This window comes from Gymnogyps californianus, chromosome 2 (genome assembly GCF_018139145.2).
Source record: "Gymnogyps californianus isolate 813 chromosome 2, ASM1813914v2, whole genome shotgun sequence".
In the NCBI taxonomy this organism is placed as follows: domain Eukaryota; kingdom Metazoa; phylum Chordata; class Aves; order Accipitriformes; family Cathartidae; genus Gymnogyps; species Gymnogyps californianus.
In genome coordinates, this window is record NC_059472.1 from 27,455,749 (window position 1) to 27,469,237 (window position 13,489).

Sequence of the window (13,489 nt, forward strand, 5' to 3'; positions counted from 1 at the left end):
TTTTCCTTGGAAGAGTCGCTGCCTGTCTCCACTAACACAACTGTCACATCAGTGAATTCATAAGCTGCAAGGCGACCAGCACTGGCGAAGGAAGAAGGCTGGAGAACTGGGAAAAACCCATAGCCCCAGTACCAACCGCAAGAGGCAATGCCCCTACCCCATCTGCTGCCAGCACATTTAGCTACAGTAATTCTCACTGTTGTAAGTCGTAACAATATTACACTTGAGCATAACACAGCAGGGGGGGGCCGCCATCCCACAGCATCAGACCTGCCCAGTCACACCGCTGCCAGCGCTGCTTTCTCCTCAAGACAGAGGAGCAGAGGGGATGTGTTCTGCATAGACCCAAAATTTCAGCCTTGTTTTTTTCCTGGGGCCTGTCACAGCTCCTGTTGAACTGCCTGTTAAAAAGAGGAGACAGGAAGGACAGAGCATCTACAGGAGGCAAAAAGTGCCTCTAGTGACAATTTTGCCTGGAGGCAAGTGGTTGTGAAGCAAATTCCCCTCTTCATGGTGCTTTAGCTTCAGTGTAATATTTTAATATGTAAACACAACAGGTTATGAGAATTGTATAAATGTGCACAAGGAACATCACTGCTTCATTGCATTTTATATTATTTATTTCTTTTAAAAGTCCTTTAAGTCATGGAATATTTAAATAATTTATGACAGGCCTGCGCTCCCTCCCGCTGCCACCCACCTCACACCCACTTTCTGGGGCTGGCTGCAGCCCACACTACTGGGGACGCACGGGAGAGCAGAGACTGGGTGCAGACTAAGTGAAGGTGACAGGGATGAACGCTAAATGCAGTGTGTGGCTCCGAGAGGAGGCTGATCTCTTCCGTGCCCTGACTTGCCCGACTGTACCCATTGCTTTCAACAACAAATAAGTTCTTCCCTTTAAGAATATTGTACACAATTTATTGCAGACCACTAGACAGTCTCCCTCCCATTCATGTGAGCATTCCTACTGGAAACTAATCTCAATTAATCTTGCAAACAAAATTACCTAAGAGCCCTTAAAAGAAATAGTGGCTGAAGAAACTGATGTCAATGAATTGCAGATAAAAGCCAGAAAAGGTACTTAAATAAACTCAAAATCAGTAGTGCTATTTCGCAGAGAAAATGTAATCTGACAAAGAAGTTAAAAGCTAAATTCTGAAAAAAACCTCTCAGTTTCACTTGATCAAGTTTTTGTATGGAGAAGTTCAATAGTATTTTCAAATACAGCTTTTCAGAAAAGTTCAAGTTTAACTGCTAAAACGCTGAGGATAAAGTTTGTTTAGAAACAACTTCATTTCATAAAGAGTAAAGCTTTGTCTGCTTGAATAGGAATAGTCAGTTGTTGGAGAATTCATACTACAGTAGGACCCTAAAGCCAGAACAATTAAATGAGTAAACTTACTAATACTAGGAATTAACAAGTGAACAATCTAAGTACAAAATAAAAAGTGACCACAACAAGATTTGCCACAAATAAACCGATTTATTACTTTTTGGCAAGTCCCATACAGCATGAGCAAGGATCTTTCACTCACTATATTAAAACATTATTTTGCTTTATACAAATTGTAAACATCTTCAACAGGACAAACTGTTGGTACACACGTTCCACGATTCTGGCATCTTTTCTCTGTCAGCTAATCAAACAAGAATGAAAACCCAATAAACCAAAGAACTTTTTTCACAGGATATCTATAAAATGCAGCATGTGCATTTCATATCACATCAATTCTAAGCAACACAGAGAAGAGTATTTCAGATTATTATTTTTAGTGAAATTCATAGTGGTATTATGAATAGAGACACTTTTTCCATACTGTAGTATCCAATTTTTTGTTTGAAATTAAAAACATCGTTTTATATAATCAAGGTAGTAAATCAAACTCTACAGTAGACCAGCTGCTATAAATACGGCTATATTTGCTATACTGTATCAGATAAATAAGGATGTAAAAACTCCTAATCTCATTAATACTTCGTTTTCCTGGCAGGCACCAGTCTACAGAACTCATAATTCAAGTTCTGCTTGTTCAAAACCCCCCAAAAAATTGTCTTATTTTTTTCCCCTCCCTCTCTCTCAAAGTGCTTTAAATCAGACATAACCTAATCCATAAAGTGAACACTTATCTCCTTCTTCTTAAGTAAGAGCAGATCTTTCTTTCTAATTTATAAGTCCCAGGAACGTCAATCTGCTGGCTAGCTTTACAAGATGCACACTGTTAGCTCATAATCCTCAAATCAGGGCAAAGGTGTTTAAACTTGACATGAACCGCTTTTCTCCAAACGAACTCATCAGCACTAAAATACAGACAATTGTCACGTTATTGACTAAGGCTTTAAAAAAAAAAACCAACAAACAACTTCTATTGTTAAAAAACAATTGCATTACAACTTTGGTTTCAGTATGCTGCTAATTTTGGAGTCACATTTACAGTGACTTAAAGACAAAAACCTACGTTTCTAATGTAAAAAGTCAAGCCGTATTAGAAAACCCCACCTTTCAAGTCTCTGTGCATCATAAGGAGCAATGAAAATAAACTTAATTCTTCTGCAGATCACCTTTAAAGTTACTGACAAAACCCAAGGTGGTTATTTTTACACCTGTATGCAACCAGCTGTTTTAAGCATTAAAAAACATCACACTTTAGATCATGAAGTGCTTAGATCAGCAGATCCATAAATGATGAGTTCAGACAGGTTTCACTACCTGAAGTGAGGACATTGAGGAGTTTTGTTTGTAAGATTTCTGATCATCGAAATGCACAGATGAAAGACTATGAAGGATGAACAGCACAGTTAACTTGCATCAATGTTATGACGTATAGTCATAAACAACAATGCTCTTCCTACAGATTCAATACTAGGAACAGCATCAAGCATTCAGTTCCTACTGTCAACTGCAAAAAAAAAAAGTGAAGTCCTCAAACCTTGATAAAAATCTCAGATTAAAATCTTTAAAATAAGATTGTGCAATTACTTCAGCCAAGCAAGATATTCTACTATTGGATTTGCCTCTAGCTCTTCTCTGCCCAAATAAAGAAGGGGATCCCTACTACAGCATTAAAGCTAGATCCTGATAGAACTAAAGAAACACTGTAGAGGGTATTCCATCAATCACAATAAAATCAATTATTTTAAATGCCTTAACTCTTCCATGATCATCAAAATCTGCCTGAAATAATGTAACAGGAACCTTCAGGTAACCTTAATTCTTCGGCAGAAATGCAGATTAACCAAAACATTTACTACTCGGTATTTTCACTGTAGCATGGGATGAAGCTCTATTAAAAAAAAAAAAATCTGATCTACACAGCCACCACTTTAGAGAAGATCTTCTAAACATGATTAATACCAACAAGTTCAAAATACTGTCGTATGGTTTTGGTTTAAATCAAGAGTTATTTCTGATTTATAGTCAAACCTTGTGTGTCTTTTTTCATTTTTAATCCATTCCTTTTAGTTTTACTTTCCAGTCTGTCTGGGAATTGTCTGGAACCCAACACACCAAGATGCAACTGTTATCCATGTGGATTTATGACTTTTGTATGCTAGCTGCCATTTTCTGTAGCAGTGTTTGTTAGAAGTTTTACAGAATTGTAATGTTCTCCTAATCCATAGGCATGTCTCATATACCTAAAAAAAAAAAAAGTTATGTCATGCCAAACATTAACAGCACTGGAAGACAGGTTAAACAAATTCAAGTTTTAGCACAGAAAATATATAGGGTCATTAAACAGGAGAGTATTAATAAAGACAGTTTTTAATTCTGGTGACTTCCAGGCACAGATTGACATAAACTCTGAAGAGGAAAAAAAAGTTTCCTGCTGCATCTTGTATCAATTTCACTATTATTTTGTAATTATCTAACAAGTAAAATGACCTTGTACCATTCCATAAAGCAGTGACTGAATCACAATTCAGACTGTCAGCATTTTAAGAACTCTAATTACAATATCTTTAAACTAAGTGTGTCAATCACAAACATAATTTCTGACCTGCAAGATCATTACTCAAGCAGTGTTTCAATGTCAGATACATAACAGAAAATAAAAGAGCACGTGAGAATCAAAGCTGAGCCCTCTGCCATAGAAATAAGTGCACTAATTTTAAGAAGGGATAAAGTTACATACTTACACAAGTATTATTGGTTTGCCTGAATATTCTTCACCAACAATAATGGGAGGGGAATCCATTTGCACTACTTCAATAGGTGTTTGCAAAATGTGTGACAAAGCCCTTAGCTTGAAGGCACAAAAAACAATTCAATAATAGGATTAAATCCAAAGTAGGGAGGAAAGAGGAAGACATGGCATTTAGTTTTAGCAGACATGAGTTCAGGCATAACATTTCAAATACTGTTAGAAAATAAACGTTAGTAAAATAAGCAAAATTATTTTAGCTTTTTAAACTTTAATTGAAAACAGGCTGCCTTAAATTAATCATTGTTTTGATGATACAACACAGGTAACATTGGGCTAGCTTCAGTAATTTGGTAACTACTCTTTCATAAAACAATAAATAAGACATAAACTAAAATAAATACGTGTTTTCTCAAGCTCAAGTTCTGGTTTACATTACAAAAATCCAACATTGCTCCACTCTAGTCAGCTTTGCTACCATCTAAGTCTGCATAATAAAACGCTTTCTCCTTAGAAAGTCTTCCCTACTTGTACTGTCAGACTTTCTAATGATATTTAGAACTACTGAATTTGTTAACTTGCACGTTGTCAAATACATCGCAACAGCGGCACACCATCAGAAAAGCTACTGATTTGGGAAAACAATTTATAACCATAGGAGAAAGCTCTCGATAAACTATTTACAATTATGTTTCCTTATGCCTTCAGGTATTCTTTCTTAAGAAGCCCTTTTTTGAAGGTATATACACCCACTTCAGAATTTCACAAATAAAAATTATCAATACGATACTTACCTCCAGCTGACCACCCCATGCAGCTGTATTTGCTATATCATCACAGTATTTTTCAAATTCCTCTGCGGGGAAAGAAAAGACAACTTTTAGTACTTCTCTTATTTGAGAACAAGCAACTGAGGAAAAATACTGATTGCACAATGAAGACCTAGAACCTGAAAAGTCCAAACACATTATACAGGAAAACATGTATGTTCACTGAACAGAAGGAAAGGAAAAGAAAAAACACCGGAGGCCAAAAAAAAACCCAATAATTGTTTTACAAAGAAAAATTAAGACTGAAGACAGGAATAAAAACAATTATGGGAATAAAAAGAAGTACAGGTTTATATTTTAAACTGTTTATTCAGGGAACTGTTAACAAGTATGAAATCGCTTACAGTTTTCTTCCTGGTAAGTTTCAGAGGGTGCAGTTTTGAGACTCTAGAAAAGAATGTGATAGCAAGTAGTATGCTTAGTTCTTACGTTAGCTAGGTGTCTGGTATGTTTTTAAAATCTTGTAACTGTATGTAGTTCAACTGTTGTGGGTTTTTTTTTTTTTAATTTCCAAATTAGCTGCCTTGTTTTTAACCTCTGAAGTATTTATTGCCAATAGTTCCTTTGTTAATAGCTAAATAAACCTTTTGCAGATCATGTTCTACAGAAACCAAGCCTTCAAATTTATAAATTACAACCCTTCAGGCTTCTGAACCCTACGAATAGATTCTGATAAAGAACAGATTTTCTGAAGACTGCTCAGAATTGTTTTTCATACATTCCCCTCATAACAGAATTAAGAGACATAAGAAAACCACAATTCCCTGCTGCTCTGCAGAACTTCATTCAGTCTTCTTTTGGGCACATTTATCCTGTGACAATTATCTCTGTCAACACGGGAAAGATGCCTCCTACTTCACAACAGCCCCCAGTCACCAAATGAAATCCACAGCAATAACCATTAAATGAATGCAGCAGTAAGTTAAAAAAATGTATAAAGTCATTTGCATGGTGTTCCAGACATGCAGTAAGAAATGAATAAACTACGTATTGCTCAAATAAGAAGTATATAAATTCCATTTATCTGCATTTACTCAGCCTACACCATTGCTCCACACTAAATGCCTTCATATTTTTCAGTTTAGTCTGTTTATAAGAAAGAGCTCCAAAAGACCTAGCGTAAACAGTGAAAATAAAGGGTAGAATAAGAAAAAGCATTTATGCAAACTATTATAAAATAGATTTGCTTGAATTTCACACTCATTTTTTTAACAGCTTTCCTATGTAAACTGAAAACACCAATATAAAAGTTGACAAAAAATCATCCCTAACCTGGTAGACAAGCTGTTTATAATACAACTTAAATCACATCCCAGAACATGATTACCATCTGGTAACCAGCAAGTTCTGATTTTTTTTTTTTTTTTTTTTTGTACATGGGCAATAACGTTTGCTAGATTACTTAAAAAAAAAAAAAAGATAAATTACAAAGATTCAGGTGTACCAAGTTTCATAGCAGATCATAATTCTGTGTTCCATAGAACACAGCCAAACCAACAAAGTAACCAAGTTCAGGAACAAACACCATAATGGGTGAGTCCCAATTCAGCTGTAACTGAGATCAAGAATTATCAGAAATAGTTTTAACAGTTTTTAAAATCTCTTATGCCACAAGTCTTACCTCTACTATACATGTCTCCAGTACTAGGGTTTGTAAGAAATGGCAGGAAGTCATCAAAGTGACTTTGCATATACTTTGCTGTTTGGTTCCTCAGAGTTGCCACAGTCCAGGAATTCTGGCGATCCTTGAGCTGATCTTCAATAGCTCTGTACATGCAATGGCCATCTGAAGGGATCTGTTTAATCTCGAAGTGCCTTGCTGCCAACAGGGAGGCAAGTTTCTGACTTTCAAGATGTCTAGCACCTGTTAAATTTTCTATCTCAGCTTCAGCTATCCTTTCTTCTCTTTCTTTCTCCAAGGCAGCTTTTTTTTCCTTAGATTAAAAACACATAAAAATTACATCAAATGTTAAAATGTAGATGATGCCTGTACAGTTCTTGGCTTAGTGCTTGCTTCTAACTCTTCAAATGTTTTCTCAGTACATTCATATCCGTGAAATGTTCTCCCGAATCAGTACTACCAAATCTTAGAGACCTCCTAAACCCAAACTTTAGCAAATGGTAAGTGACCAATATATCCTAACTGCCTCTGACACCACACCCGAAATTACGTGACAGGAGAAATCTTAATTATATCAAAATGCAAAATAACACTTTACAACACCTGTACAAAGGCTATTAATAGTAGTCATTTCTTCAGGATCACCTATTTCACCACATTGGCAAACAACTCAAGTATGGGAATTCTAATTAAACAACAGAAAATATTGCTCTTTCATAATAAGTGTGAGAACTACCACTTACGCATATGATTGCATAATGGCGCTCATGTCATGAAACTGAAACTCCCTCAGGCTAGGTACTATACATCTTAAAAGACTGCTCCTAACCTAAAGGATGGATAAGAACGCATACAGAGAACACTAGAGGGGATGTAATAATACATAACATAAAAATGACTTTCATAGAATGCTTCGTAAGTTTATGCTTAAGTTAACAAGGGAATAAGAGTCAAAGTAAATGAGAAAATAAAAAAAGAAGCAGTACAGAGAATGATCTTTTCACTTTCACACTTAAATTTCACCACAAATCAAGACCAGACTGATTTAGGCAACCACAATATAGGAAAACCAGACTACAGAGTTTCTAGTTTGCCTAGACATGGTGCGATGAATTAAGAACATCCTTTTATCATGTTTGTTACAAGGCAGCTCTGCAGTAGTGATCACGTAACAGGGGATGGACTCTGCAATAAAGCAGTGCTCCTCTGGCCCCGAACCAACACTCATGCAGGTACAATGAGAATGTTAATCCATCGCAATTTAACATCTGAAGCTTAACAGGATTTAACCCTAATGGCCTGGACACCAGGTAGTGTTTCTTAACAACTCAAAAGTTTACAAGAATTTCAGTATTAATGTTCTTTTGTTAAATGTGTAAAGTTCTACTACTTGCATATTTTCCACATAGTATTTTACATTATTTTAATTCAAATTACTTTATTTCTTTATTAATGTTTTTAGTGAAATTCTTTTAAAATCATTTGCTTTACATAATTTGTTTTTTCTGGCTCCCATCTCTCCTGACCTATTCTGATTCCCAGCTCATGGCTGAGGGCAAAAAAAGTACAACTATTTATAAAATGCTTACATATCTCTAGGTAGCAGCTTTACAGATTTTCAAGGAACCCAGTAGGTACAGCATCAATACTGAATTAGCCAGGTAATGTCCCCTGCAAAATTGTTTAACTTTGGTTATTACAGTTAAGTGAATATAACTTCAATCAAGTATTTGTAAAATTTTAAAATGTTAAGTCATACCCGCCTCTTCTGTGCTTTTGATATTCGAGGATGCTGAATCTGTTGCTCTACTCCTTCAAGCTCTAAATTTGCAACCCCATCAGCCATGGAATCTATCTAAAAAGAAAAAAAAAAAAAAGTTAAATGTTCTTATTAGTATTAATGATAACTGAGACGTGCATCTCCTGAAATAGTTTTAAGTTCTGTTCCTAGGTAATTCCAGGGTTTATTTATGAAGTTTAACCACAAAGATCTGTGTATAGCACAGAACCTGTCAAAGCCAAAAGTAAAGCATTTCACATCGCAAACCACTGTCATGCATTTTATTACTTTTTCTGTAGTCTCAACAGAGAGACAGTTACAAACTGCACAGCTTAAATTTAATCTTTATGTTCTCTTACAAGCTTCCACACTGAAGTGTGAACACTGCTTACTGGCTAAGAGGGAAAGTTTTCCTCACCATACCAGCCAGCCGAAGTACCCAAACAGCCATTATCAAGTTCTGTGACAATTAAAGTAGAAGAAGGCTCCACCTTCCATACCAAAGCATAACCAGCAGTTGGAAAAGACAGTGAGTTGACACTTCTCAAGAAAAATGACAATGCTAACCCCATAATGGTAGGAACTAGATTGGACCCTTGGAAGCATGGATATGTTTCAATCCAAGTAAAAAAGTTGAGAAGTGAAAGAAACCATACACCTCAAAATCCTCTCAGGCAAAGCTATGTCCAGGGCAAGGATTTTAGCTTGAAACATCCTCTATTGTAAAGTTTTGACAGCTCATTTCACAAAATAAAAGAAACTCTTGAAACTAATCTAAGATACAGGTAAACAGAAGCATTATTTTTAATGCATGCTTAAGCATCTGAAAACTACTACAGAAGATTGTTATAGGGTCATAACTCCCGCAATTGAAAACTTTTTTTTCACAAGGATTCTCAGCAGATGCTTCTCAATCCAGTCTATTCCCCTAAAAGTCATTCAGAAATGTTTTCACTCTCATTTTCAAAGAAAAGTACATTCTGCTTAACTCTTTGTTAGGTCACTCATCAGAAAACTCCTAGTCCAGAAAGCATCAGGCAGACAGGTTTTTGTTTGTTTCTTTACAAGATTTAAACAGCCAAAAGACACACACTGTTAGGGAAACACTTAAGGAGATGTATGAGCATGGAGCATTAGCATCATTCACAGATAACTGTATTGAACCAATTTAGCCATAAGCTCTATTCCCATTTAGGTAGGAGAAAGCATACGAACAGGCCTACTTGCACAAACGGTCCTTAAATTCAGGCACAGGATACAAATAGAGTTCTTTTCAGTATTGGATATACAGAATTAAGTCTATGGATTGCAAATTCACTATGACGGGAATTTCTAACACTCTACTCATTAATTAAATGCTAAAACATAGGTGAATTTTTGTATGTCACACAAGTATTTAATAGTATGTAGTTTACTCAAGTGGTCATATTTCCTGCAGCTAAATTCGAACAATGCTAAGCCTCTGTTAAAAATTAAGTGGTTTGCCATCAAACAGCAAACTGGAAGCATTTAAGTACGTAGCTATGTTGCCAACATGGCAGAACAGTAGCATTTAAGAATACAATTCTCATCATCACAGAAAGTGTCTTCTTACAAAAAGGTCAGTTACATTGTTGACAGAATTGCAAGACCAAACATACTGCATCAGTCAAATGCCTATTGAAGGCCAACAATACTCTAGTAGTCTACATAAAATAATTAGTGACATACATAAGATAGAGTGACAATATAACAGCAACTTTAAAAAAAAAATTCTTTAAGACAACTGAGCTACTAACGTAGCCTTAAGAGCAAAATCAAATACTGCACAACAGCAGCAACAAAAAGACACCACTGTTAAATGCCCTTTCCAGCAATGCCCACCCACCGTAACAGCTGAATCTTTCCAAAGATGAAGAGAGTTACTAATACTGTGAGGAAAAGGAGAAATACTTTAAAGTGTTACTTCATTATAATTTCTAAAAGTTAAAGAAGGCCTAACACAAATTATATCTGTACAACTTCAGCTCAAGTTAGGGCACCTACCTTATTCTGCTCAGGTGAAGCTTCCTTCAGCTGCTTTAATTCCTCCTTGTGTTTCTGTTCAAGTTCTGCCTCTAACTTGGCAACTTCATCAGCCAGCTGTTTTCGTCTCTTTTTATCATTCTTGGGAACAGCATTTTTCATGCCTTGAATTTTTGCTGTTAGAGAAGTAGTGTAATAAAACATTACCTCTAAATATAGATACTCCACGGTCATTGCAGAAAATACAACTGCAAGTCATACAGAAAAAAATTTACAAATATCAACATATCAGTATGTTTTAACAGTCTAGCTATGAGACTGCCTGTTACGATCATCACATTTTAAAGCAGCTGTATTTTTCTTGAAAGATGCAAACCTTATACCTGAAGAAGAGAAAAACTTGTGCCAGGTTACTATTATAAATACTTATGAACTTCATCAACACAGCAGACCTCAGCCTGTTGCCTTCAAAAAGATTATTTGGGCATTGAGATCTCAAACCCCATCACAGGAAAGATGTGTAAATTTTTAATCACACAAGCAGCAGATTAAAAGTAAAAACAGAATTTACCTGTCCTTAAAATAAAGTTTCTAAAAGCAAAACGGGTATTCAAGCAGAAAAATACCCCTCAACTTGCTTAAATTCCGTAAGTATTTTTAGGCTGTAAGTCAAGGCTCCATTTCTCAAATCATAGAATAGTTTGGCTCCAAAGGATGTCCAGAGGTCATCTAGTTCAACCTCCTGCTCAAAGTGGGGCTGAATTCAAAGCTACATCCGGTTACATTAATTCAGATTGATCTGGAATTTATTCAGATGACTGTGCAAAGTCGCCAGGGATGGACATTCTGCAACCTTTCTGGGCAGTTTTTTTCCAATGTTTAACCATTCTTGTTATGAAAATATTTTCCCTTTTTCCTCCCACGAATTTTTTTCTTGTTACTACTTTCAGCCATTGTCTCTAGTCCATTCCCTACACTTTACTTTGAAGAGTCTGGCTCCATCCATTACGCAGCGGAAACGACAACCAGATCCCCCATAGTCTTCTCTTCTTCTCCAGGCTGAACAAGCCTGTGCTCTTACAGGAACACTCCCTGCTAGCTCTTGTTACTTCTGTATTCACTGTTTTAGAGTTACAGCATCAATTATTTAACATCACCTGTATATTTTCCTGTCCTTCACCCTTGACTGACACAGTTGAGCTGAAGATGATGGTGATGATAATGAAACTTTTCAAGAGGAGGCAGCAAGAATGCTCACACTGCAAGATTTATGTTAAGGATTCAGCCTCACAGATGAATCAGCTGAGTCTGACAGGCAGAAAAGCAGTTCTCTTCATAAAAATTAACATAATTGGGGAGAAGGAAATCCGGGACTTAAGAGGCACACACAAATACACAAGGAGAGTATATGAGGGGTGGTGGAGACAAGGATCATCAACTGGAGGAGATGCTGGATTTTCAGAGGCTGAGATGCACCTTATGTTAATTCACACGAACAAACTGTTTTGCTATCTGTCAAACAGTTAACCATTGCACCTATGAGGAATGTATTTTTCAAGTAGGAAAATGTGTGCCTATAGGTCACCTGCCTCTCCTAACTGGGAAGACCGGGGCTCTGTCTTCTGTATACCCCTCCCACCTTTAGGTAGTGGAGAACTGCAACTAGATACTCCCTTATCACCTTCTGTAGGTGGAAAGCCCCTCTGTTCCTCAGCCTCTCCCCATCGATGTGCCATGTGCTCCAGCCACCTAACCACAATGCTTGATTCCTACCCCTCTTTTCAATTTCAACCAAATTTGAGGGAGGAAAAGGCACCTCAAAACAGTAAGTGCCGATAGGTTTAATGACAATATGCAGCCCAATAGTGTCTCTCCTCTTCTTTAACCCTCTAATTGATAAAAGGCTGCCGATGGGCCTATTTCATTACATACCAAAAAAGCCACACAAGCAAAAAGGCCATATCAATATACCAGCAATAAGAAAGGCTTAACAAAAAGGTTATAATTGACTATAAAACTCAACTCAACAGAATCTAGCTAACAGAACTACTTAATTAATCTACTGTAATAGGGTAGGTAAAACATGGCTCACAAACAGTTCATACATAGCACTGTAAGGCCACATGGGTCTTCTACTATAGACACTTTACTGTGGCTGGACAGAATGTGAAAGTTCATTTCAGATCATTTGCACTTTGAACGAAGAAACGTAGCTGCCTGGGCAGCGAGGACCCTTATGCAGGCTTTTCAATCTAAAATGCCTTACAAAAACACACCTTCTTTAACTGAAAAAGAGTACCACAACGTTAACATAATGTTAATGGTCTAGCATTATGTTACGGCTCTCAAGCATCGTTAGGCTCCCAAGATTACAGCAAGGGGAACTCAGCAGACCGCCTGCATGACAAGAACCACACCTAGCAGCAAAGCGTGGCTTTGACACCTCTGCCAAGACGCAACGTTTTCGTTACCGACGTCCTCTTCCCCTTGCGAAGGCAGCGCAAGGGCTGCTCCCTCCTTTTCCAAAGCCGTCCGGTGGCCAACGCGCCCGCCACCGGCCCTCCCGCCCCCTCCCAGCTACTCCCGCTGACGTCCGGGGCTTCCAGCTTCGCTTCCGCGGAGCGTCCCCCAGGGCAAGGCTGACAGCGGGACGCCGAGCCCGCCCCGCGTCTCCCCGCCACCTCGCCCCGCCGAGGCGGGCACCTGAGGGAGTCGCTCTCCCCTCCCCCACTCCCGAGCCTTCTCCCCCGCCTGCCCTTCGCCGGGCCGTGGCGCCCCTCACCCTGGAGCTCCCGCTTCTCCTTGCGCTGCCGCTTCACCAGCCGCTGCAGCGGCCCGTCGGCCCCCGGCTCCTCGTCGCCGGAGCCCTCCATGGGTGCCCGGCGGCCCGCGCCCGCGGGACGCCCTCACCCCGCGGCGGCGGCGCGCGTGACCCCCGACCCCGGCGCGAGGCGGGAGCTCGCCGCGCTTCCGTCAGTGCCGCCCCGCCCACCGCCCGCAGTCCCTCGGCGGCCGCCGCAGCCGTGAGGGGGACGGGAGGCCCGGCGCGGCCCTCCCGCGGGCTTCCCCGCCCGGTCGGGCTCCTCCGTGTGCTGCCTGCCGCCCTCCGGGA

The 13,489-nt window shown here is 38.7% G+C and overlaps 1 protein-coding gene across 2 annotated transcripts; it reads right to left on the reverse strand.

The window, feature by feature from the left end:
• Positions 1-1,475: 1,475 nt before the first annotated feature.
• Positions 1,476-13,250, reverse strand: OTUD6B (OTU deubiquitinase 6B). 2 transcript variants are annotated; one of them, XM_050891393.1, is made up of 7 exons: positions 13,160-13,250; positions 10,399-10,553; positions 8,353-8,448; positions 6,594-6,906; positions 4,937-4,998; positions 4,138-4,244; positions 1,476-3,636 (listed from the first exon to the last, which is right to left on the reverse strand). In XM_050891393.1, exons 1-7 carry the CDS (start codon positions 13,248-13,250, stop codon positions 3,552-3,554), a joined length of 909 nt encoding a protein of 302 aa, XP_050747350.1. In that variant the 3' UTR covers positions 1,476-3,551. The 2 variants fall into 2 exon arrangements, with proteins under 2 accessions (XP_050747350.1, XP_050747351.1); XM_050891394.1 differs by having other exon boundaries at positions 8,353-8,444; positions 10,395-10,553.
• Between the last annotated feature and the right edge of the window lie 239 nt (positions 13,251-13,489).